The sequence below is a fragment of the Scyliorhinus canicula genome, chromosome 6 (genome assembly GCF_902713615.1).
Source record: "Scyliorhinus canicula chromosome 6, sScyCan1.1, whole genome shotgun sequence".
Lineage (NCBI taxonomy): Eukaryota > Metazoa > Chordata > Chondrichthyes > Carcharhiniformes > Scyliorhinidae > Scyliorhinus > Scyliorhinus canicula.
This window is the reverse complement of record NC_052151.1, coordinates 190,436,590-190,462,398: the sequence shown is the minus strand read 5'-3', so window position 1 is coordinate 190,462,398 and position 25,809 is coordinate 190,436,590. Positions and strand designations below refer to the sequence as shown.

Below are 25,809 nucleotides of genomic sequence, written 5' to 3'. Positions count from 1 at the left end.
TTCCCGCTGGTAAACATGGTGGGCGGGGACCAGAAATTCCTCCCCAATTCATAGCCTCTTCACAGGTGCTTTATAACCCAACAGTACTAACAGTAGAGCAGTTTATTGGAAAATGCAGAATCTGTATGTGTTGGTGACAGTAAGACACATACCGTATATACTCGCGTAACATGCGACTTTTGAGCACCTAATTTGAAGCCTAAATTTCGGGGGTCGCATGATTCGCGAGGTACAAAAATCGCGGGTGTGAAATGCTGGCCAAGATAAGTCACATAGCATCCAGCTGGCTTTACTAGCGTCGTTCAGCCACTTGCCGTTTCCATTCATAAAAACATGAATGGAAACGTCAAGTGGCTGAACATCTTCCCATCAGAATGCTGTGGTCACAATCTGAAGAGTAGTAGTCTGATGGGAAGATGTTCAGCCACTTGACGTTTCCATTCATGTTTTTATGAATGGAAACGGCAAGTGGCTGGACAACGCGAGTAAAGCCAGCTGGAAAACTGTTTGAATCGCGAACAGCTTTCACAGCATATAAGAACATAAGAACATAAGAACTAGGAGCAGGAGTAGGCCATCTGGCCCCTCGAGCCTGCTCCGCCATTCAATGAGATCATGGCTGATCTTTTGTGGACTCAGCTCCACTTTCCGGCCCGAACACCATAACCCTTAATCCCTTTATTCTTCAAAAAACTATCTATCTTTACCTTAAAAACATGAAGGATCCACTCTGCAGAAATCACACACAATAATACCATTTGGAAGTTTTAGTTTCCAAAATTAATTTCCAAAAAAGTGACTCGCATGATACATGAGGTATACCATAAAATCATGTTTTGGGGACGAAAATTTAGGGGTCGCATGATACACGAGATTGAAGGATACGCGAGTATATACGGTAGTTACAATTCATGATGCCTGCTTTAAACTTCAGCCTTAAAATAAAAAGTGGAATGCAAGAGATTCCACTACTGCTCTAAATCCTCGTTCAATTATAAATCATCTAAATTATTTAGTTTCCATCAACATTATGTAATCATTCCTTTACTCCGCAAACATGCATCTTCAGGATTCAAAAGTGACTAGGTTCTCTTTTAATCACAGCCTGCTGTGAATGAAATTGGAGCCTAAGTGGATATTTCAGAAGACATTACTATCTCATCTGTTTAGTTACAGATACACTGCCCTCAGGGTTAGTGAAGTGCCAACCAGTGGCTTTTTAATGACCTGCAGTGTAGAACATGTCTTCCTTTTTGTTTCTGTGACATTGTTCTCCGCCATCTTTCTCTCGCTCCAAATATAGAAATATATAGCCGTTCAGTCAAGACAGAAATGCTGCCTGTTTTTTCAGAGGTGCTCTCGCCCCGTGAAAAACTCGTCACAATAGATTCAAGCAGGATTGGGCAGTATCCACATTCTGGTATGATCCTTCATCAGACATGTCCTGTGCAAGAAGCAAGCTTCATCCTCGTTGAATATTGCTGGATTCTATGGTTCTTCTTGTCTGGTTGGTCTATAGTGAAAAGGTTAGCCTCAGTGGGCTTCAGCAATCTTGCACCCCATTGGCCCAACTTGTACTTGAATGCTGCTTCTTGCCCCTATCAAAGTCCACATTGGAAATGGGTGCAAAGGAATGTAGGCTGGGATTTCTCCCCCGCGCGGTGAGTTTTCCGATGGCAAGTCTTGATGGGACTCAAAAAAATTCCATCTTTTGTTGTTCCCCAATACAACCCAGCTGCAAATACCATGCCGCAGGTGGGGAAACTTTACAAATAGGCAATCCCAGAACAGAACCTTATCCATATCATGGGAAATTGTACGTGGGGCTCTTGCAGTCATCGATAGTAAAATAATGGGATGAAAATCATGGCATATGTGGTTATAACATCTTGACAGATGTTCCTAATGAGCAAGACGCCCAGTCAGTGACATTACTTTATAAAACCGACATCTAACACTGAAATCGATTTGTTAAACCTGTGTTTTTCAAACTTTTTTTTCCGGGGTCCCATTTTTAACAACCGGCCAACCTTCGGGACATACGCTGGCCAACATTCACGGCCCACCATTTTCTCTTACCTTTAATCCGAGAGGTGAGCCTGCTTGGTCACCACGATCTCACTCCAATCAGATTTACAGGAGGAGAGGGCTATGCGCATATGCGCTTCAGGATTCAGCCAGTTCCTTCGTACCGTCTTCGTCTTTGTGAGGACGTAAATTCCAACCTCACACGTATAGGTCTTTGTGAAGGGCAAAAGCAACAAAATGCTTGTTTTACTCAGCTCCAGATACTCCTCTGAGATGCTAATACAGAATGTTGACAGCCTCATTGACTTGTGCCGTGTTTTTAATGTGCTGTCAAAGCTGAGGCGCAGAAGTTCAGTTTCTTCATTTGGAGTCAGCTTCAAGTTAACAACTGATTCTGGGATCTCAAACTCAAAGGGATTTTTCACCTACCTCTTCACTCTCAAAATCTTAAACTTCTCCTCTGGAAAGTAGCGATCAAAATTGTTGATCAGCGCAGCTAGGTGCAACTGAATAAGGCTTGCCAGTCTATTTACAGTTTCCTTACTAATGCTGTTTTCTTTGATGTATCGTAGCAGTGTGGGAAACATGTAGTAATTTTGGCTTTGCACTCGCAATTGCCAAACTGTCAATGACTTTTGGAAAGCTGCGATTTCTTCACAGTGCCAAAAGCAATCATCATCCTTCCCTTGCAATTTGAGGTTCAATCCATTTAGAATTGAAAAGGTGTCTGCAAGGTAAGACATAGTTAGCATTCAAGTTTCATCAGCAAACAAATCAGCCAGAGAGGGCAATTTCTCGAGGAGGAAAGCATGGATTTCATACCTCAGTTCGTAAACTCTGAGTAGCACACGACCCTTTGACAGCCAACGTACCTCTGTGTGGAACAATAAATGTGTGTGCTCAGCCCCCATATCGGAACACAGAGTCTCAAAATGTCTGGTATTGAGTGCACTGCGTTTAATGAAATTCACAACTTTTACAATTCCTTTCAACACCACTTCAAGATGGGATTGAATTTCTTTCAATGCCAGTACCTCACGGTGAATAAAACAATGATTCCAAACAATGTCCTGACCAGCTGCCTCCTTAATCCTTATTATAACTCCGCTGTTTTTCCCAGTCAGGTTAGCTGCTCCATCGCTTGTGATTCCTCTGCAACAAACCCAGTCGACCCTGCACTGTACAACCACAAAACTATTCAATGCTTCAAAAATCTCTGCACTGGTCGTGTGGGTTGGTACAGTCAGGCAGCACAGCAAATCCTCAACAAATTCATCGTGCCAAACATACCTAACATAAACTCGCAAGGTTGCACAATCTGAAACGTCTGTACTTTCATCCAGTTGTATTGAGAACTCCTGAGCTGATTTTAAATGAGAAATAAGCTGGGCTTCTAAATTCCTAGCAATATCACAAATTCGGCGAGCCACTGTGTTATCACTTAGTGGGATGCATTTCACTTTTGCAATGAACCTCTCATCAATGACCGGACAAACTATACCTAATACTGCAGGGAGACTTAATCTCTCTGCTGCAGTGTGGGGCATTTTCTCTTAAGCTACACAGTAAGCTACCATGTAAGAGGCTAATCGTACTCTGTCATTCAATGTAACATTTCTGCTGAGGACTTCAACTGATGATTTAAGTTCTCGTTGCACCTTTTGAAAAACATCACGAGGTTTGTCCTCGAACTTGCCATGCTTGGTCTTCGAATATCTTTGGCGTTTTGAAGATTTTATCAGTACTTCCCTGCATCTAACACACATGGGCCTTGCATCCTGATTTGCATTGGCACAATTAACAAATCCATATCTTAAAAAATCGTCTTTATGCTGCTTTGTGCCTGATTTCAGCTTCTTCTGAATGAGCTGTTCACCAGAGGTCCTGGAGCTCACACCAGCACTGCTTTGTCCTGTTGTGGACTCTCCTGAACAGCTCACACCAGCCCTGCTTTGTCCTGTTGTGGACTCTCCTGACAGCTCACACCAGCCCTGCTTTGTCCTGTTGTGAATTCTCCTGAGCAGCTCACACCAGCCCTGCTTTGCCCTGTTGTGAATTCTCCTGAGCCACTCTCTCCAGCAGAATTAGTGTGAGATCCTGGCCTGTTTGTGTCTCTGGCCCTCTCTTCCCTATTACTAAACGATCCATTTTAAATTTTACTTGTTTGCTGCTGATAAAATGGAGGATTCGGAATCGCAGCCAAAACACATGATGTCAGCGTTCGGGGCGCGTGACATGCTGTCTGCCTCACTTCAGGCAGGAAGATTGCATTGAATTTTTTTTTAATCTTCTGGGTCAGCACGTTGGCATCAGGAGGTGGTGCTTCTCACTGGGCTCTGTGTATGTGCACTGATGAGTGGGCACGCATGTGCAGTCCGCCTGCATCTTTTTAGTTGGTCGCGGCCGTCATTTTTAAAACCGCTCGCAGCAGGCATTGTTAAAAGCCGGCTGCTGTGGCTGTTGTATATAAATTCCCGTGATCGGGAATGCCGCGATGATGGCTCCGCGACCCTCCTACGGGTCGCAACCCCCACTTTGAAAATGCCTGCATTAAACCTGGTCTTGTCTGTATCTTTTGCATTTATAAGTTTCTTAACTTTATCTTTCTGTTGTTAGCATCTTTCTCTAAAAGAGAATAAATGACTGCGTTTACATTGTGCCTTTCAGGAAATCCCAAAGTGTGTTTTAGCCAATTGAAATGAAAATGAAAATCGCTTATTGTCACGAGTAGGCTTCAATGAAGTTACTGTGAAAAGCCGCTAGTCGCCACATTCCGGCGCCTGTTCGGGAAGGCTGTTACGGGAATCGAACCGTGCTGCTGGCCTACCTTGGTCTGCTTTCAAAGCCAGCGATTTAGCCCAGTGTGCTAAACAGTGTGCTATACAATTATGTATATTTATAAATATGGCCACTATTGTGGACTATTATGTTGCAGGAGAGAGAGGTTTAACCAAACTCCTTTTTTTTCTCGCCCTGTGTACATCAGCTGAGGTGTTTTTTTGTTTTAAGTAAGCTATGGAGACATTACCTTTACCTACTTATTACAATGTGGTCAATTTTTAAAGTGACTCACAGCAAACTCTGGATTAAATTGGAAGTATGGTTTATTCACATATTCAAACCTGGAGGGGGAATGATCGCAACATCACACACACACAGAAGTATATGGTAAAGGGCTAGGAAAAATGAGTTTTACAACTATGAATTACTTAACAGTAAAAAGGATGACAGAAATAGATATTCAGTTCATTGTTTACCAGAGATTAGAAAGTCAAAATCCAGAGGGGATTCTCCATGGAGACGATCCGGTTCAGACAGGTCCCTGGCTGGAGGCAGAAGATGGCACCACAGCAAGATGAGGTTGATTTTCAAAGATTTGGTCTGCTTCTCAGGCAGGGCCAGCGTCTGGCAGATAAACAAACTTTGAGGAGGGTGAGTTGCAGGCTGATTGGTCAGTTGGAGTCCTTCTGTCAGATGTTTGCAGCTGGAGATAAATCAGCAGACTGCTCTGCTTCTGAGTTTTCACCTGTGTACCGAAATTTCAAAATGGTCACTCTAGTCATGTGAGCTCCTGCCTCCATAACGATTTCATAAAGGGCTGATTATCTGATGTTTAGATCTAGCTTTTGTGTGGTGAACGATAACCTGAATGATTCATCGTCTATACTGATGATCCTGCTCTGGGTAGCTATTGTCTTAGTAGACCCTCAGATTCTGCTGGAGGAATAAGCCTATAAAGATGAAGATGACATTTGTTTGATTTCAATATGTCTTTTTTGAAATGGATCTTGACAGTACTAGGTGTGAGATTCTATGAGCCACATGTCAGGGCATGCCTCCTACGCAATCCATATGGTGACTTAGTGCCCACATTACAATTCTAGCTATCAGGTGACTTGTGGTGGCCATCTTTTGGTTCAGCTAAATTCATTTTTAAATGAGCAAAATAGAATAAAGTTTGTTTTACGTTGTTTAAGATTCCTTTCATGTATTGCTGACATGTCACCTGTAGGAAGCATGGCTGACTATTTGTGCTCAACTAAATAACTATTATTGATTTCATAACCTGTTTCAATGATGTTGGCTGAGGAATAAATATTGACCAGGAGCATGAGCGCGAATTAGTATAGTGGATTTTTTTATGCCTAGCTGAGGGAGCAGATGGCATCTCGATTCAACATGCCATCCAAAGAGCAGGACCTCTGAAGTGGCAGCACCCCTTCAGTACCACTCTGGGTGGCAGCCGAGATTAGGCATTCAAGCGTCCAGATGGGAGGCTATTTGATTCAATGGTGGAAGTGGTCCCTACTCAATCATGGCTAACTTCAAATCTACGTTTTACTTCGCATTCAGCAACTTGCCTCTGTATTGTTGAAACAGCCACTTAGAGTATAGTTGACTATTCATAGATTAAAAGTATAGTCGCAATAAGGATAGCTGACATTTCTATCATACTATGTCTGGTTTATTAATTTTATAGGGAGCTGTTGGACCTCCTGGAGTTCAAGGACTTTCTGGAAAACTTGGACTTCAGGCAAGCTTTTTGAGCTTAACACTTTGTTTAACTTAACAAGCTCAGGAGTTTAATGAGCACATGAAGGATCCTGTAGAATCCACTAAAGTAGCATGCATGGACCAAACAAGTAGAAAACCAAGGTTAGGTTTATTATATAAAAGATATCTCCCTCCCCAACCTGCACCAGGTCTGGATTTTTCTACTAGTGATCTAATCCCCTGTTAAGGAGATACCATGACCCCGTTACTGGGGAAGCTCATATTCAGTGGAGGTCACTGGGAATATGATAGTCCTAATGCAAAAATCTCCGCAAGGGTTATACTATGCCCCCCCCCCCCCCCCCCCCCCCCCCCACTCCCCAAATTTGGAAATGCGTCCATGTCTGCAAGGAGCCCCTAGTCTTCTTAGCCCGGGACCGGCCTTTAGGGGAGGATCATGGCTTCCAGAGGCGTTTCCTGAATCGGGGTGCGTCATTTTCGTGTGGAACACCTGGGCGGGGTCATCAAAATGGAGGTTGCTGTGGGCACGACGCAACGGGCTCCAGTGGTGGCAATATGTCTATATCGGTCTCAGAACCGGAGCTCAGCGTCTCCTCGATCGGCAACTCTGCTTCCTTGACATCTGAATTCAGCTTCTCCACGGCAGGTGTGGCCAGGGGAAACGGCAGCAGCTGGGGCGGAGGCGGTAACTCAAGTTGGGGGCGGTTTTGGTCCGGAGCCTCTGGCATTGGGCCTGGCGTCTCAGGGTTGCACCTGCAGAGATGATCCATGTGCCAATTTAATTCATGCCCCTGTGCTGCACTCGAAAAGGGACCAGTCCTGTCTGAGCTAACACGACGCCCGGGATCCACGTGGTGCCGTCATCAAAATTGCGGATGTGCACCATGTCCCCCAAAGCGAAAGTGCACAAAAGCTTATGCCAGCCTGAGTCCGTCTCAGCTCTATCCTGGTCTCGGCGGATTTTCCCATCAATGCCCGGAAAACCAAACTCAAACACGTACAAAAGTGGTGACCCATCAGCAATTCAGCCGTCATGGTGTTAGCTGTAGCAAAAAAGGAATCATGCCAGATGAGTCTCCCAGGCAACGGAGGCCTGTTTTTTCATTCCATTTTTCAACGTCTGGACTGCTCGCTCCGCTAGTCCATTTGATGCCGAGTGGAACAGGGTGGTACACACATGTTGCTGTCATGAAGGCCCCAAACTCCGCCCTCGTAAAAACTGTCCCATTGTCCGAGACCAGCATCTCCAGTATTCCATGTGTACTAAAAGATTGCTGCAGCCTATCGATAGTGGCCTGAGCTGCCGTACCTTGTATTTTATGGACATCCATCCACTTTGAGTGGGTGTCTATGATGATGAGGAACATTCGTCCCTGGAATAGTCATGCAAAATCTGTGTGGAGGCAGGACCAAGGACGGCCCGGCCAATCTCATTCTCGCCACCAGTGTAGAATCCACTAAAGTAGCATGCATGGACCAAGCATGTAGAAAACAAAGGTTAAGTTTATTTACAGTATAAGAGAATCTCCACTCCCCAAAGGGTCTCACGCCCCAAAGGGGTTTTTGTAACTAGTGATCTAATGCCCTGCCCAGCCCCCGTTACCTGGTGAAGCTTGTATTCAGTGATGGTCACGGAGAATCTGATAGTTCTGATGCAGTGACTTCCTCGAGGGTTATAACAAATCCATAAACTAATATTTACACAGCAGAACCTCAAGGCTCGGCTATAATTTTTCTATGTTTTCTCAAGGCCACAGACTAAGAGTTCCTCAGAAATTATATTTCCCGATGCTTGTGGAGTTATGGCCCTGGTATTCAATATTCAAAGCGATGTTCAGATCTCTCCGGTGTCTCACCCTTGCCTATCGCTGTAAGCTCCTACGAGCTTAAAACTCTGATGAAATCCTTGTATTTCTCCAACTCTGGCCTCTTGTCCATCCTCACCATCGCCGCTTCCCAACTTCCCTCCCCAGTCCTTCGCTGCATCATTATTAGTGGTACCTTCAGTTGCCTCGGCCCTGAGCTCTGAAATTCCCTCCTTAAACCTCTCCGCCTCTTCTCGTTTGGAGCGCTGCTTAAAACGTTACCTCTTTTACTGAGCTATTAGTCATCTGCCCTTATGTCTCCTGACATGGCTCACTGTTGATTTCTGTCTGCTTGGGCTAATGTGAAGCACCTTGGGATGTTCTAGTATGCTAAAGGCATTACATAAATGCAAGTTGTCATGCTTCAATTCCCCAATACAACAGCAAAAATTACAGAGGCCCTCTTTGACAGGCTGATGAATATATTGAATTCACGGTAGCATGGTGGTTAGCATAAATGCTTCACAGCTCCAGGGTCCCAGGTTCGATTCCCGGCTGGGTCACTGTCTGTGCGGAGTCTGCACGTCCTCCCCATGTGTGCGTGGGTTTCCTCCGGGTGCTCCGGTTTCCTCCCACAGTCCAAAGATGTGCGGGTTAGGTGGATTGGCCACGCTAAATTGCCCGTAGTGTCCTAAAAAGTAAGGTTAAGGGGGGGTTGCTGGGTTACGTGTATAGGGTGGATACGTGGGTTTGAGTAGGGTGATCATGGCTCGGCACAACATTGAGGGCCGAAGGGCCTGTTCTGTGCTGTACTGTTCTAAGAACTTCTTCGTGAAGACCCTGAGATTTCAAAAAGTTGGGGCACTCGCTATTGCCGTCGGCTGTGATGACTGAAGAGCTATACAAGCAAAACACTGTCGTTATTTTCTGACTCAAAATAATTAAATTTGAAATATAACAATTTTTTTTAAAAAATCAGAACGAAGTAGTAACTTTTCACGCAGACTTTTTTCCAGCGGGTATAATTCAGGGAAAAGAATTGGTCAGCTTCTTTGTCTTGGAGCAAAAAAGATTTCTTCCTGCCCCATGCTATTTTGTCTGGGTGTCGCCTTTGGTTCTCCTCAAAGCCCTGCGAGAATGGTGTCCGCTTTCATCTCTGCTTCTCGATCATTGTATATCCAAAAGTTTGGTTTAAACACCAAGGAGTCTTGGTTATAGGCCCTACTTTCTTATCACGACAATCGTCAACACTGCTTTTAGGCAATTGGGCAAGGTGCGATTAGGCAAGAATAAGGCAGCATAAGATGGGAACAGAAACTGTCGGGAAAGGCACAAATGAAAAATGGAGCTTGTTCAAGGAACAAATACTGCGTGTCTTTGATAGGTATGTCTCTGTCAGGCAGGGAGGAAATGGCCGTGTGAGGGAACCATGGTTCACAAAAGAGGTTGAATATCTTGTCAAGAGGAAAAAGGAAGAGTATGTAAGGATGAGAAAACAAGGTTCAGTTGGGTCGCTTGAAGGTTACAAGGTAGCAAGGAATGAGCTAAAAAAAAAAGGGCTCAGCAGAGCTAGGAGGGGGCATGAGAAGTCCTTGGCGGGTCGGATCAATGAAAACCCCAAGGCTTTTTGCTCTTATGTGAGAAATAAAAGAATGACCATGGCGAGGGTAGGGCCGGTCAAGACAAGTAGTGGGAACTTGTGCATGGAGTCAGAAGAAATAGGAGAGGTGTTGAATGAATACTTTTCTTCAGTGTTCACCAAGGAGAGGGGCCATGTTTTTGAGGATGAGAATATGATACAGGTGGGTAGACAAGTCCCCTGGGCCAGATGGGATTTATCCAAGGATTCTTTGGGAGGCAAGGGATGAGATTGCAGAGCCTTTGGCTTTGATCTTTGGGCCCTCACTGTCCACAGGGATAGTGCCAGAGGACTGGAGAGTGTTCAAGAAAGGGAATAGGAATGACCCAGGTAATTATAGGCCGGTTAGTCTTACTTCGGTGGTCAGTAAGTTAATGGAAAAGGTCCTGAAGGATATGATTTATGACTATTTGGAAAGATGCAGCTTAATCTGGGATAGTTAACATGGATTCGTGAAGGGTAAGTCTTGCCTCACAAATTTGATTGAATTCTTTGAGGAGGTAGCTAAATGTGTCGATGAAAGTAGAGCAGTTGATGTCGTATACATGGATTTTAGTAAGGCGTTTGATAAGGTTCCCCGTGCTCGGCTCATGAAGAAAGTAAGGAGGTGTGGGATAGAGGGAAATTTGGCCAATTGGATAAGTAACTGGCTATCACATAGAAGACAGAGGGTTGAAAATTTTCAGACTGCCGATCAGTTACCAGCGGTGTACCACAGGGATCAGTGCTGGGTCCTCTGCTGTTTGTGATTTTTATCAATGACTTGGAGGAGGGGGGTGAAGGGTGGGTCAGTAAATTTGCTAATGACACCAACATTGGTGGAGTAGTGGATGAGGTGGAGGGCTGTTGTAGGCTGCAAAGAGACATTGATAGGATGCAGAGCTGGGCCGGAAAACGGCAGATGGAGTTTAACCCTGATAAGTGCGAGGTGATTCATTTTGGTAGAAAAAATTTGAATGCGGATTACAGGGTCAACGGCAGGGTTCTGAGGAATATGGAGGAACAGAGAGATCTTGGGGTTCATGTCCACAGATCTCTGAAGGTTGCCACTCAAGTGGATAGAGCCGTGAAGAAGGCCTATAGTGTTTTAGCGTTTATTAACAGGGGGCTTGAGTTTAAGAGCCGTGGGGTTATGCTGCAACTGTACATGACCCTGGTGAGACCGCATTTGGAGTATTGTGTGCAGTTCTGGTCACCTCACTATAGGAAGGATGTGGAAGCATTGGAAAGGGTGCAAAGGAGATTTACCAGGATGCTGCCTGGTTTGCAGGATAGGTCTTATGAGGAAAGGTTGCGGGAGCTAGGGCTTTTCTCTTTGGAGCAGAGGAAGATGAGAGGAGACTTAATAGAGGTTTATAAGATGATGAGGGGGATAGATAGAGTGGACGTTCAGAGACTATTTCCTCGGGTGGATGTAGCTGTTACAAGGGGGCATAACTATAAGATTCAGGGTGGGAGATATAGGAGGGATATCCAAAGTAGGTTCTTTACTCAGAGAGTGGTTAGAGTGTGGAATGGACCGCCTGCTGTGATAATGGAGTCGAATACTTTAGGAACTTTCAAGCGGTTATTGGATAGGCACATGGAGCACACCAGAATGACAGGGAGTGGGATAGTTTGATCTTGGTTTCGGACAATGCTCGGCACAACATCGAGGGTCGAAGGGCCTGTTCTGTGCTGTTCTGTGCTGTACTGTTCTATGTTCTATGCTTCTTATCAGTTACTTAAATGTTCCAGTTTATGAAGGCTTCCTTAAGTCTTGCTGACTCTCTCTTTTCTCTTTCTCTTCGCTCTCTTTATCTCTCACTCGCTCTCCATCTCTATCTCTCGCTCTCCATCTCCCTCTCTCTCACTCCATTCATCCTGGACTTTAAGACCAGCATGCATCCTGATTTCAGTCAACTTGACCATGTTGTGTTCCTTCATCAAGAAATCCAGGATTTCAAGTCTTTGAAACTAAGTTTGAAAGTACATAATGAAAAGCTCTGAATCATTCCTTCCCAATATTCCTCAGGAAAATTAACGATCACTGATTTCCCCGACAGTCAACACCCACGGAGAAAGAATACAGGGAAATTTTGATTTTGGACTGGGTTTGGCGACACCACAACTGCAGGGGGCGCATTCCCTGCACATCTGGTAGCACTGCCAATGATGTCCCAGGCAGCTGCCAGCATCAATGATGGTGGAGGGCAAACTCAGCCTGGATTGGAAGCTTCAAACCGTACTGTATCATCCTCTTCGCTTTTTTAAAAAAGCCTTTTTAAAGTAAAATGATAATGTTTAAGCAGATTGAGTATCAGATAGCATGAGAATCTGACATCCTGGGAGAACAATTTCAAGATGTGACTGTAATGCCCCAGAAAACAGCGCTTTCCTTCTCTAATAGGAAACGGGCAGGTATTTTGACAATTCTCTTGACAAATCTTTCTATTTATCATTTTGGGGTCTGATATTGCAGAGTGTGTATGTCTGGACCAAGGTGGATTCGTCCCACTGTGTTGCTATCCCGAAGACCCAGCAACAGCGTTACATTTTGGTCAATGATATGAAAATAGAAATTGCCTTCCATGAATCGAAAGTCATGAAATCATAAGTTTTACAGCACAAAAAGAGTGTTACCACACTTTCTGCCACACGCTGTGAGATCGACCTAAGTGTTGGGATCTGGTGCAACATATGGGTTAATTTAATTTTCCACAACAATTGCCTGGGCAGTATGTTGCACTTTGCTCCAGTGTTGTTCTTTACTTATAGTTTTGCATTGCTGTAGTCAGTGGTGAAACTCTTCCCCTTCTCCGTGATGGTGCCAACACTCTTACAGTGGAGGGTTGTTGGAGGCTCAGCCCGTTGGTTGCTCTGACTGAGCTCCAAATGATTGACCCCGAATTGTACTCCGAACACTGGATGAGTGACGAGCTGCATTGGGCCCTGTGGCATAGGCAGGCTGCTGTGGTTTGGCTCTGCAGCATTTCACAAAATGGTTCCATTTGTTACAGTGTTTACCAAATGCCAAACATGCAGCTCTGGTCTGTGAGTGATGGTCGCCGCAGTTGGGATTGGACATGCACTGTGCTGCGAAAACTTCAGTTTGTCACCTTAATTCCTTGCTGCTTCTATCCGACTGCTCGTTCAGCATACAGATTTCTGACGGCAGATTACAGGGTTAAATCTTTCTTGCAAAGAAGCTGCTTGCGGATAACATCACTATGGATCCTACACACAATGCAGTCTCTCAAAATTTGTTTGTGAGAGTGCCGGAGGCACATTTCTTTTGCTCGGATTTTAAAAGTCACTGTGTAAGAATGAATTGATTCATCAAGTTTTTGGTTGGTAGTATTGAACATGTCCATTCAATATCATGTTCTTTACTGGCATCCGCATGTGCTAAAAAGTTTTTAGCAATATCGTGGGGTCCTTCTCTTCCTCCGTTTGAAAAACAGATGACTCAATTTTCACACATGCGCCTCAGGGGTCCGCTAAATTTAAGAGTGTTTGTCTGATGGGCCTTCAGCGCAGTAGGTCCTCTTCTCTTTTTCTAATTTTCTTTCCAGTTGGCTGTGATATTTTCGATGCGGCAAAGCCTGTGTGCAGTCTGCCAACTCCTGACGCCATGTACAGAGTACTGGGTTGGAAAGACTGGTGACCAAGGGCTGACAACAATAAAGGTTTATTGATAATACCAAGCCACTCTTACATGATGTGTGTCTGCCCATGCTCTAGGGAGATCTCCCGCACTCCTGACACACTATTTTCTTTTGTACCTATGTCATCCCAGCATCCATGTGACCACCTACAGTATCTCCACAACACAGCTGTGGAAAGAGGCATATGCACTTAATGGAAGATGAGCATCAACCATCACTGAAGGAGTCATGAAGAAATGTAATATGAAATGCAGAAGAAGTGTCTTTACCTAAGTGTGGTGAGAATGTGGAATTCACTGCCGTAGGGAAGTTGAAGTGAATAGATATGCTGAAGGGAAGCTAGATAAGGATATGAGGGGAAGGCGATAGAGGGTTGTGATGGTAGAGTTAGATGCAATAAGATGGGAGCAGGCTTGAGTGAAGCATAAACACTGGCATGAACTGGTTGGTCGAATGTACATCCTAACTAAAGGAGGATTAGACTGGATGCAGGGTGTAATAGCGAGCAGTTAGCAAAATACTCAACAGCCAGGACAGAGAGCAACCTCGCGGAGGCGCTGGACCTTGACAGAGTAGGACTTTTCTCAAAAGTTTGCCTTTATGTTTCATCTTTGTTTTTACTGGTTCTCGATGTATGGGCAACACTTACAAAACTGGGATTTATTCTTCTTCCCTTCTTACCCTTGGTAAAGGTGAGCTTTCTTCTTTGAATAGTGAAATTTCTCTTGCCATACTCTTGAAATGAAATGAAAATGAAAATCGCTTATTGTCACGAGTAGGCTTCAGTGAAGTTACTGTGAAAAGCCCCTAGTCGCCACATTCCGGCGCCTGTTCGGGGAGGCTGGTACGGGACTTAGCTGGTACTTAGTCGTGAGTTCCAGATCAATGTAACCCCACTCCACTCCTACAGGTTGTTGAGGGTGAGAGAAGGGTCCGGACCTCCAAAGATAATGGCATTTTTATTTATCTATTAGAAAATTGGACTCATAATACAGAGAATGTGAGTTCAAATCTTACCATAGACTGAACCATGTCTCAACTCGATCTACGTTCGTCTGATTAAAGCAATTTCAGTTGCCTCTTTAGAACTTGGAGCCTTATGTCCCATAACCATGGCCACTCTTCTCAGAAGACTTCACTGTTGTTAAAGACAATATTTATCGTGTTATGAATATGGTTTTATGAGTTCTGGGCTTTCTCATGAGTCGTCTCAATCTCCCATCACACGTTTAGTGGAAGATTAGCTACACCTCGTCCCAAAGAAACAATAGTTTCTGGCCATTCCTCCAGGGTTCAGCTCATCTCCTGCAAAAGCTATGACAGGAGAATCCAGGGAGGCCCCATGGAATCTCAGGACAGGACTGTTTATGCAACTTATTTCCATGGAATCATAGAATTTTATAACATGGAAAGTGAGTGTTTGGCCTTTGTGCCTGGGCTGACTCTGAGAAATAGCTCAGGTTCCACTACACTGTCCTTTCCCAATAGCTCTGCCTCCCTCAAGTACTTATATAATTAGTTACTTGTTAGTACAGAGCTTGAGTATTGCCTTCGCTAATCAGACTTAACTGCCTGGCCTGAACTGAAGCTTGGCAGTTAACTGTTCTCTAGTGCATTCTCCATGGTAATGCCTCTTACCAATCAGAATCCACTGCCAACCAATCAACATACTCTTCTCAAGAAGTATAAATAGGTGTTTCCTTTGAAATTTGGTATTCTTGCATCTAGGTCACTGCAAGATGGGAAACTTCCCCAGCTATCACTTTACAGCAATATTTACCTCATTCCCGTATGAAAGTGAATATTGAATCTGCTTCCACGCTTTTGGTCAGTGCATTCCAAATTGTAACAAATGAACAAAAAAAATTCTCCTTATCGCTGCCCTGGTTCTTTTGCCAATTGTCTTAAATCTATGACCTTTGGTCATCGACCCTGCTGGAAGAAATTTCTCCTTATTTAATCAAACAAGCACCTCCATTACATCTCCACTAAACTTCTTTGCTCGACTTACACTTAAGAAATGTTCGACTGTTTGATGAAGATTCATGATGACGAGATTAAATGACGTGCTATTAATCATCTCCAATCTGTGTCCTTCTCTAGGGTTTACCTGGTGAGACAGGTTTTAATGGGAAGACTGGGATCGCAGGGCCTCAGGTTTGTATTTTCCTGTCACAGTGTTTTTAATTAATTAAGCAATATGTATGTCAGAGGTATTTGGGGCATTAAGTGCACTTCTTTGAAAAAGGCAGACACATGCACCAGCCAGTAGCCCTCCCACAACTTCTAAGCTTGGTTCATAGCAAAGGCCTGTGCGCTGGGATCAACCAGAACCCATGTGAATTGATTTCATTGACAAGCCAGTTTGGATGAGAATGATTGCGATTCGGCGTGGTGTCAACACAGCAACTTTTGACTTGAAGCTTCTAGAGACAAGAGCAGTCAGATGAGTTTTCACCCTCTCTGGTTAACAAAAGTCAAGGTACTACAGAAAGGTATGATGAAGAAATTTGATGTTAGCAGCTTACCAATGGGTATCAGAACAGTCATAGAATCATAGAATCTCAGCAGTACAGAAGGAGGCCATTCAGCCAATCGAGTCTGCACCCACCCAGGCCCACTCCGCCAGCCCATCTCCGTAACCCCACCCAACCTCCACATCCCTGGACACCATCGGGCAAATTTATCATGGCCAATCCAATCCACCTAGCCTGCACATCTTTGGATTGTGGGAAGAAACTGGAGCACCCGGAGGAAACCCACGCAGGCACGGGAGAATGTGCAGACTCCACACAGACAGTAACCCAAGGCCGAAATTGAACCCAGGTCCCAGCTGCTGTGAGGCAGCAGTGCTAACCACTGTACCACCATGCCGCCCACTCCCGCTGCCTTGTCTCTTGCCACTGAAACCCTGAATGCTGCAATCATGAGAAGGGTAGTCACTTGCACATCTTACTCATTATCATGGTTTGTCGATTCTCAACATTCTTCATTCAAAATTTATATATGTAATCAATCCTTCCGAGGTTTCAGAAGGAGTCCTTCTTCTGACTTGCTCCTAAATCTCGTTACTTGAGAGAACACATGGCGGCGTAGTGGTAATATCACTGGACTAGAATTCAAAGGCCCAGGATAATGTTCTGAGGACACGGATTCAAATCCCACCACAGTAGCTGAATTCAAATTCAATGAGTAAATCTGGAATATAAAGCTAGCCTCAGTAATGTTGCCATGGCAACTATCATTGATTGTTGTAAAAGCGCAGCTGGTTCACTAATGTCCTTGAGGGAGAGAAATCTGCCGTCCTCGCGTGGTTTGGCCTACATGTGACTCCAGACACACTGCAAGCCGCTCAGTTCAAGGTCAATTAGGCAAGGGGATGAGCAATAAATGCTGGCCTTGTAAGCGACACCTATATCCCATTAAACAAACTAGAAACAATGGTGATTTTTATCATGACACAGGGCTGAATACTGTTTCCTGGAGGGCAGAGTGGGAGAGTGGAGATTTCTCCTGATGTGTAACATATCCAACTCATCCCACATATGATTGTTTTCATTGCATTATTTTTTTTAACAACATGTTGTTCCTTTCTCGAAGTTACAAAGCCAATGCGCAGACCGGTCAGAGAGAGCCCTTAATCCAACTCCTTGCTCCAAAAGCCAAATTAAATTGAAATCAATTCATTCATCCCCACATACCTGAATCATAAACCTGAAACATAAAGCTGCCCTGCACCACAAACCTGCATCATAAAGCTCCATCATAAACCTGCACCCCAAACATGCATCTTAAACCTGCACCATAAAGGTGCACCATTAAAGATGCACCATACACCTGCACCACAAACCTGCACCACAAACCTGCACCATAAAGATGCACCATATACCTGCACCATAAAGCTGCTCCATAGTGCTGCACCGTACACCTGCACCATAAAGCTGCACCATAAACCTATACCATAAAGATGCACCATACACATGCACCATACACATGCACCATACACTTGCATCATGAAGATGCACCACAAACCTGCACCAGATCCTTGTACCGTGAATCTGCGCCGCATACCCGCGCCACATAACCGCGCATGCAAATTCTCCTGATTGTTGGCACTAAGATATGTCCCAGAAAAACCCTCTGCTGCTCCTTTATAGACCTCCGCCCCCATCGCAGCAGCTTCCTTCTCTGTCAGCCATGTGCTCGGGTAGATTTATGCCCAAAGTTTTCACCACAGTCTGGTTCGAAGTTGCCTGATACTGGCAGAATTGAGACCCATACGACACGTTGCCCAAGTGCTATCAGTCAGTGTGGCAATCCATCAGAAAACATTTATGCCCACAACCGACTCCAAAGGATTCAGCAGCTGGAATCACCTTCCCAAAGGGTAAAGATTTGATCTGTCTAATAATGGGAATGGAAGAAGGCCAGCAGAAGCCAGAAACTCTGAGAGTGAGGCACTCATGGCAGCAAGCAGCAGTCCAATCACTACCCAGCATGAAGGAATGAGCACTGGTGGAAGTGTGGCTGTAACCTTTTGGTGTAACATTTGGGTAAGGGCGCTTCAGGAAATACCAGGTTTTGTGAGGGCCACGAAGAACCCAGCACGAGTTTTAAGGATACAAAGAAATAACATTTATTTACAATAACATATATCAGCAGCAGCAACTTCCCCCTCCCCCCCCCCCCCCCCCCCCCTCATTGGGGAAGCTCATACTCCCAAAGGATTGTGGGATTGTCATTAGCCCCAGCCAGTGGTAAGCAGGCAGGTTATAACATCCCTCCCCCCCAAAGTCCAAGGAATCCACCGAAGACCCGGCAAAGGAGGGCGTCGGACTCGTTTTGTCGCAGACCGGACACCATTTGCACGAGGCGCTGGATCGGGCGCCGTGTAACGAGACGGAGATCGGCGCTTCCGTGATGAACGGCGTAACGGTCGTACATCCACGGCCCGTGGGCCCGAGGAGTCCCCCCTCTGAGGCTTCCTGTGTCTCCATCTTGGTCGGAGTCTGCTGCCTCCGTCATCTCGGCGTCTCTATCTCCACACGGTTCTGTCACGACTGCGCAGGCTTTGAGTGAGGCACCAGAGGAAGATTGTGAGGAATACTTTCCACTGTGTCTGGTCTCTGTGGCTGTAGAAATTAGCTCCGGGGGCGGGGAATCTTTGGAAGGGATAGTCTTCTGGACCGAACGTGGTCTACATGTTTGCGCTGGAGACAACCCTGGGCTTGCACCTGGTAAGAGATAGGGCCCGTTTGGCGAAAGATTACGCTAGGGACCCACTGGGCACCACCAGCAAAATTTCGAACGAACACGGAGTCACCGGGCGCAATCTGCCGAATCGGCCGATGCCGAGAAAAACCATGTGTGCGGTGTACTTTTGCGGCAATGCCTGGGAAAACCATGCTAAGGTGGGTGCGAAGTCTCCGGCCCATTAGGAATTCTGCGGAAGCTACCCCAGTCACCGCATGGGGGGTGGTCCTATATGAAAACAAAAAAACGAGCCAGTCTCGTGTCCATCGACCCGGAAGACTGCTTCTTTAGGCCTCGTTTGAATGTCTGCACTGCCCGCTCCACCAACCCATTTGAAGCCGGGTGGTAAGGAGCAGTGTGGATATGGCATATGCTGTTCATCTTCATGAACCTTGCAAACTCCTCACTTGTGAACGGAGTGCCATTGTCCGTGCTGAGCACCTCGGGGAGGCCATACGTACTGAAAGACAAACGCATCTTCTCGATTGTTGGGCAGGACGTTGTGCCTCCCATCTTATGCACCTCTAGCCATTTAGACTGGGCGTCGATTAATAGCAGGAACATGGATCCTTGAAAAGGGCCGGCGAAATCCACATGCAAGCGCGCCCAGTTATGTAGGGGCGCGGCCGGCGGAAGCTTCTGATGCTCCTGGCAAATGGAGCAGTTTTGGGCCACCTTCTCAATGTCGGTGTCGAGGCCTGGCCACCAGACATAACTCCGGGCCAACATTTTCATTTTGGTCACACCCGGATGCCCATTGTCCAAGTCTCTCAGTATCAGCTCCTGTCCTTTTTCCAGGACAATCACACGAGTCCCCCACAAGAGGATTCCATCTTCCACGCTGAATTCTGACAGCTTGGAGGAAAATGCCCGCAACTCGCCTGGGAGCTGTCTATGCTGCCCACCATACAGGACTATGTGCCGAACCTTTGACAGGACTGGCTCCGTCTGGATCCACTCACGGATCTGTGATGCCGTGATAGGCAAGGTGTCCATAAAATCTAGGGTTGCAACCACCTCACCAGTCGTGGGGGTCGACATGTGGCCGGTCGATAAAGGCGATCGGCTCAGTGCGTCGGCACTCCCTATCTGGGTTCCTGGTTTGTGCTCCAGAGAATACTCGTATACAGCGAGCAACAAAGCCCAGCGCTGGATCCATGCAGAAGCAATGGGTGGTATCCTCTCCGAAAAATCCCATCCTCGTCGCCAGTTTTGTGAGGGCCACGAAGAATCCAGCATGAGTTTTTAAAAATAACAAAGAAATAACATTTATTTTAATAACATATACATACAACAGCAGCAGCAACTTCCCTTGCTGCTCACTCCTCTCTCTGCTGGTTCCAAACTGGCCAGCTTTATTTAGGCAGGGAGTCTGCTAATGATTTCTCCGCCCCCCCTCATTGGGGAAGCTCATACTCCCACTGATGGCTTCAGGTGGTCAATCCAAGAATGAAAAGTCAGAACCACTTGAGGAAATTTTAACGGGAGCTGCATGGTGGAAAGATGACCGAATTGGATACAACACTGGTGTCCCAACCTGCCCGGTTTTACTCGATTTTGAAATCGGTGGATTGTAATATTTGCCAGGGTGTAAAAGTGGCATTACTCCCACTCCCGTGAGATTCCCATCGGACTTGTCAGGTTGAAATTCCTGCGCTCCGTCGCACAGTTTTTCTTGAGGCTTTTGGAGAGTTGTCAAGGGTTCAGAGAATTGAGGGTGGGGATAAGTCGTGATCATATAAAAAGGTGCAGCAGGACCTGAATTCTCCAGCCATTGCAATTTGCTTCTCCCGCTGGAAGAGCACACCCACCTGCGGGTTTCCTGGCTCCCTGGGGTGGCTTCAATGGGAAATCCAATTGCCAGCGAACGGCGTTCCAGTGAGAAACACACGACTGGGGGAACTGGAGTATCCAACTGCATATTTCTTATGTGGTTTAAAAACCTCACCGTAAAAATGTAAGTGTAAAGGGGAAGTGAGGGGGAGAGAGAGAGTTAGATATATCCCTTAACTCAAAGCATACAATTGCTACAATATATCTGAATGTGCTTTGTATTTGGAGATGTGTGGTTGCTGTAGTCTACGTTCCAAATGGCCATTCACTCAGAACATGATGGCCGCAGCACATTGCTACCCTACAAAGTTGTCTGTCCTCCAGTCAATGTAGGAGTGGAGATGCAGTAAAGGTGGGCTGTAAATTATCCTTTTATTGATTGTTTCTGAGTTGGCAATCCTCCGTTTACACAACTCACACATGATTTTAATGTTGTGTCACTAATTCCAATCTGATCTCTTTTACGCAGGGTCCACCCGGAAAAGATGGTATTTCTGGTAAACCTGGGTTAAAGGTAATTTTTAACTTTACTCTCTCAAATAGCCTTGCTGCCTTATGATAGAATGACGGAGGAAAGCAATCCTCACTTTAAGCTGACTTTGCAAGAAACACAGAGAACACAGTCTTGATGGCTTGAGATATTTATGCACCGGGTCCAGGATGAATGTCATATTCAGGCCTAAAGTCCAGGCCTAATACTTCAGTAGAAGTACCACAGCTTTCTGAAATGGTGCCAATCATTCATTGAGCTCTTAACCCATAGGCTCCCCAACTTCTCGGGTAATTCAAAAAGGGATGCAAGTTTTAAATCTATTCCTTTTGTTTATGGAATGAATTGTTGCAAGTGAATGTGTGTCACTTCTATTCTAGAGTTTGAGGAGCCGACAGTTCCCCATTGCTTTCTCCGTGGCAGCACTTCAGCCAATCAGCGCCAACTTGGTGACCAATGAGCATCCCTTTTCTCCTGTAGTATAAATTGTCGTGATGGTTTGAAATTTGATATTCTTGCATTTGTCCTGGTGACTGTAAGGTGAAAAGCTTCGGCAAGATGCCTTGCTTTTCAGCAAAATATTCAAGGCCAATAATATCACGGCTGAACAAAGAGACACATTATCGAAACGTTGTACCTTGCACTCACCAGAGTAGCTCGCAAAAATCTTCCAACTGTCATGGAGGAACAACAATTTATACTGCATGAGAAGAGAGTGCTGACTGGTTGGCCAGTGGACTCTGATGGAGCAGTTGCCATGGAGAATGCAGCATGGAGCAGTTTACTGCCCAGCTTTGTTCAAATTCAAACCATTAGAGTTGGAAAATTCTTTTGAGCAATCCTAATTAGTGCAAGACGAGATGCTTCGATATTATTATCTCTTTTTCCTACAATGTACCAGAAAATAATATAATTATTGTACAGTGTCAAGTCCTTACTGAATTCAAAAATGGGATGTGTATCAGCAATTATTTATTGACCCTGTACTGCAGAAGGATAGATCTCTTGGGCAAAGAGCACAGTGTGAGGTATGATGTAAGAATATGGATAACATTACAGACTTTCCTTTAACTCCGTGCCTCTGGGGATCGAACACATTGCGGAGAAACCATTTGACATGGCATGTATCTAATTAGCTTTCCCACTCTGTTCTCTCATAGATACCTTGTACAGTAATTACACCACGTACATTTCCTCAGAGGTTGTCAGGCTGCATGTATTATTCTGACCCCAGGCTTATTTTTACTGAATCGCGTTGAAGTTAGCTTGATGAGCCAAGTGCGAGCTGAGACACGGAGAACATGGATTTGGATGAACTCAGGTTTATATAAGGCGTGAGGCGGGTGGCCAGCCTTGACAGTCTTGGAATAGACAGGCCTGGAGCTAACTCAGGCATGGATGAGGCGCAGCCAAGAAACGATGGTTCTCGTGCTGCTTGATGTAGGAGAACGTGTTGCTAGGGCCAACGAGAGGAGCAGCACTATCAATGGAAGCTACTGAATTAGTATGTCATAGGTTTCTTGGAATTAACCACTGTCCATGATCTCTGTGAGCAAAGGTCTTTCTGGAAGACATACACGAGTTGGTCATTGATTATGAGTGGCAGAAGGAAAAGGTTTGTACCTCTACAAAATCCTGGCCATGTAGGAATAGGAAACACTTCCTCTCAATGAGTTAGAATTAGAATTAGAACAGTACAGCACAGAACAGGCCCTTCGGCCCTCGATGTTGTGCCGAGCAATGATCACCCTACTCAAGCCCACGTATACCTATACCAGTAACCCAACAACCCCCATTAACCTTATTTTTTAGGACACTAAGGGCAATTTAGCCTGGCCAACCCACCTAACCCGCACATCTTTGGACTGTGGGAGGAAACCGGAGCACCCGGAGGAGACCCACGCACACACGGGGAGGATGTGCAGACTCCGCACAAACAGTGACCCAGCCGGGAATCGAACCTGGGACCCTGGAGCTGTGAAGCATTTATGCTAACCATCATGCTACCGTGCTGCCCTTGCTGAGTTGAGTCAGTAATTCAGAAACATAAAACCTCAATGCACATGGCCCAGGGAGTAAACGGTTCCTTCACTTTGACCAAGACCAACATGCTGGAATTGCCTTGAAAGAAAGGTCAAGAAATGTTTTGCATTGAGGTAATATCACACCATTTAAGTCCCAAAACACTTTGCAGCCAATGAAGTACTTCTGGATGTATCCACTGCTGTAATGCAGGCAGCCAATTTGTGCACCATATTCACTCCACCACCAACAGATAGCAGCAGCCACGTGTACCATCTACAGGATGCACTGCAGGACCTCACCAAGGCTCCTTCAATAGTGCCTTCCAAGCCCATGACCACCCCCATCTAGAAGGACAACAGATGCAAGGGAACACCAACACCTGGAAATTCTCTTCCTAGCCACACACCATCATGACTTGGAAACATATCACTGTCGCTGGGTCAAAATCTTGGCACTGTATTCCTAACAGCACAGTGGATGTACCTACACCACATGCACTGCAGCAGTTCAGGAAGGCAGCTCACCACCACCTTCTCAAGAGCAATTAGGATCCAACGACAATGCTGGCTTAACTAGCGTGCTTGCATCTCATGAAAGAATAACGATGCATCATTTCTGAGATAAAGGACAAGAAGACCTGTTTCAATGGTGTAGGCCTAAGGAGAATTATTGGTTAAAACACCAGGAAACTAACTTGAGCTTCTTTGAATAGCGTTGTGGGCTTTTTTTTTTTACATTCATCCACCTGGGTAGATAGGCTGTCTCGGTAATGACCCATCTGAAAGACAGCACCTTGTGAACACAGTGCCCATTCAGTATTGAACTAAAGTGTGGGTCCAGAATATGCACTCAAATCTCTGTCACTGTACAGATTGTGCTGCTCCATGCTCTCACATTTTCTGATGCTACGCTGACGGTATTCGTTTTCTTAAATTAATTTTTTACGGGATGTGGCCTTCGCTGGCTAGGCTAGAATTTGTTGCCCATCACTAAATGCCCTCGAGAAGGTGGTGGTGAGAATGGTATTTCAGGGAGCATAAATCATTAAAAGGGGTGCGGAGGCTGTAAAGAACTAGCCCTAGCGTTTTGCAGCAAGCGTCATTCCTTTTAGCAGCACAGATGCACCGATTTCTTGATAAAGTGCATTTTCTCAGAATTTTTTATCTCTCTTCCATCGGGCAGGAGTTACAAAGGTCTGAGAACTCGCACTAACAAGTTCAAAAACAGCTTTTTCCCCACCGTTACCAGACTCCTGAATGACCTTCTCATGGACTGAACTGATCTCCTCACACACCTTCTCTACTGAGTAGTACTGCACTCTGTGTGCTTCACCCAATGCCTGTGTCTATGTATTTACATTGTGTATTTATGTATGTCCTATGTTTTTCATGTATGGAACGATCTGCCTGGACTGTACGCAAAAAAAAACCTTTTACTGCACCTCAGTGCAAGTGACAATAAATAAAATCCAAATGTACAAACCGGGTGAGTGCGAACTGCTGTATTCTTGGGGGAAACAGTGGAGCAACGTTATTGGGATTCTGCTTCCTCACAACAATATCCTGAACAATTTACACATTACTAATGGTGAGCACCATTGATCTAGTTGCTATTTTGCTGGTACGCTTTGGCCCATTAGCCGATCTCAACTGAGCTGTCTGTACAAAAGAAATAGATGGTATATCAAGAAAGCAGTGAGACATCGAATCTCAGCAGGACTTCTCCTGGTGTCCACCAAATCGTTAGCAAATTCCCTGAAAACGTTTGGCAATGGGCTATTTCTCTGAAGTGTCTCTGCCAATCTCCTGCCAAAGTTACAACAGGAGGTCAGGAGAATCCTTGCAGCAATAGCAGTTGAGAATATTTTGCTCTTCCTGAAGATGATTCTGATTACCTAGACAATTCCCCTCAGTGGCAACCACAACAAGGTCACATGAACGTCAGCAAGGTTTTCATGTTCTTCACCTGTCACTGTTGTTTCTTTCACAGGGGGATCCTGGAGTGCCGGGAAAAGACGGGTTTCCAGGGAGACCTGGCGAAAAGGTAGAATGATCTGAAGTGCCAGATTGATAGCGTATGTTGATGTGCTTGATCGTGGCTTGCAGATTCCTCTGGTGCTGATGGGTGGTGGCGTTTCGTGGCTGAGATCACTCCTAGTTGCAGGTTTCCATCGGAAGCCCTCCCACATATAAACAATGGTCTAAGGCCTAGGGAAATGGGCCACAAATGGGTGTCCTGTCTGACCATTGTTACACCCCAATGAGAACAATCTGAGTCACCATTTTACTAGATCAGCACAAGAACAGAACAGCGATTCAAACTAGTCCAAATTGGGCCAAAATGTAGATATTTGCATATTAATAAAATTCAGTTTTAGTGGAGATACATTAGAAACTGAGATAGTCCTCCTTAGAGCAGAGATGGTTAATAGAGGTGTTCAAATTATGAGGAATTTTGATGCAAGTAATTAAGGAGAAACTGGAATGAGGGCTGGGAACCAGAGGACACAGATTTACAATAATTGGCTAAAGACCAGGGAGGGAAATGGGGGAGGCTGTGTTGTTTTGACCCACT

At 45.3% G+C, this 25,809-nt stretch overlaps 2 protein-coding genes across 2 annotated transcripts in view; both read left to right on the top strand.

Annotated features, from left to right (window-relative positions):
- The window catches only part of LOC119967761 (collagen alpha-1(XIX) chain-like), a 252,900-nt gene that overhangs the window by 87,667 nt on the left and 139,424 nt on the right, over window positions 1–25,809 (top strand). The window contains exons 6-9 of the mRNA XM_038800683.1: window positions 6,509–6,562; window positions 15,738–15,791; window positions 21,190–21,234; window positions 25,225–25,278. The gene's annotated coding sequence lies outside the window, so the exon portion shown is untranslated. The remainder of the gene's footprint in view (window positions 1–6,508; window positions 6,563–15,737; window positions 15,792–21,189; window positions 21,235–25,224; window positions 25,279–25,809) is intronic.
- LOC119967970 (collagen alpha-1(XIX) chain) overlaps window positions 1–25,809 on the top strand; it is a 287,876-nt gene that overhangs the window by 256,848 nt on the left and 5,219 nt on the right. Inside the window, exon 17 of the mRNA XM_038801071.1 lies at window positions 25,225–25,278. Within this exon, the coding sequence (XP_038656999.1) occupies window positions 25,225–25,278 (54 nt within the window). The remainder of the gene's footprint in view (window positions 1–25,224; window positions 25,279–25,809) is intronic.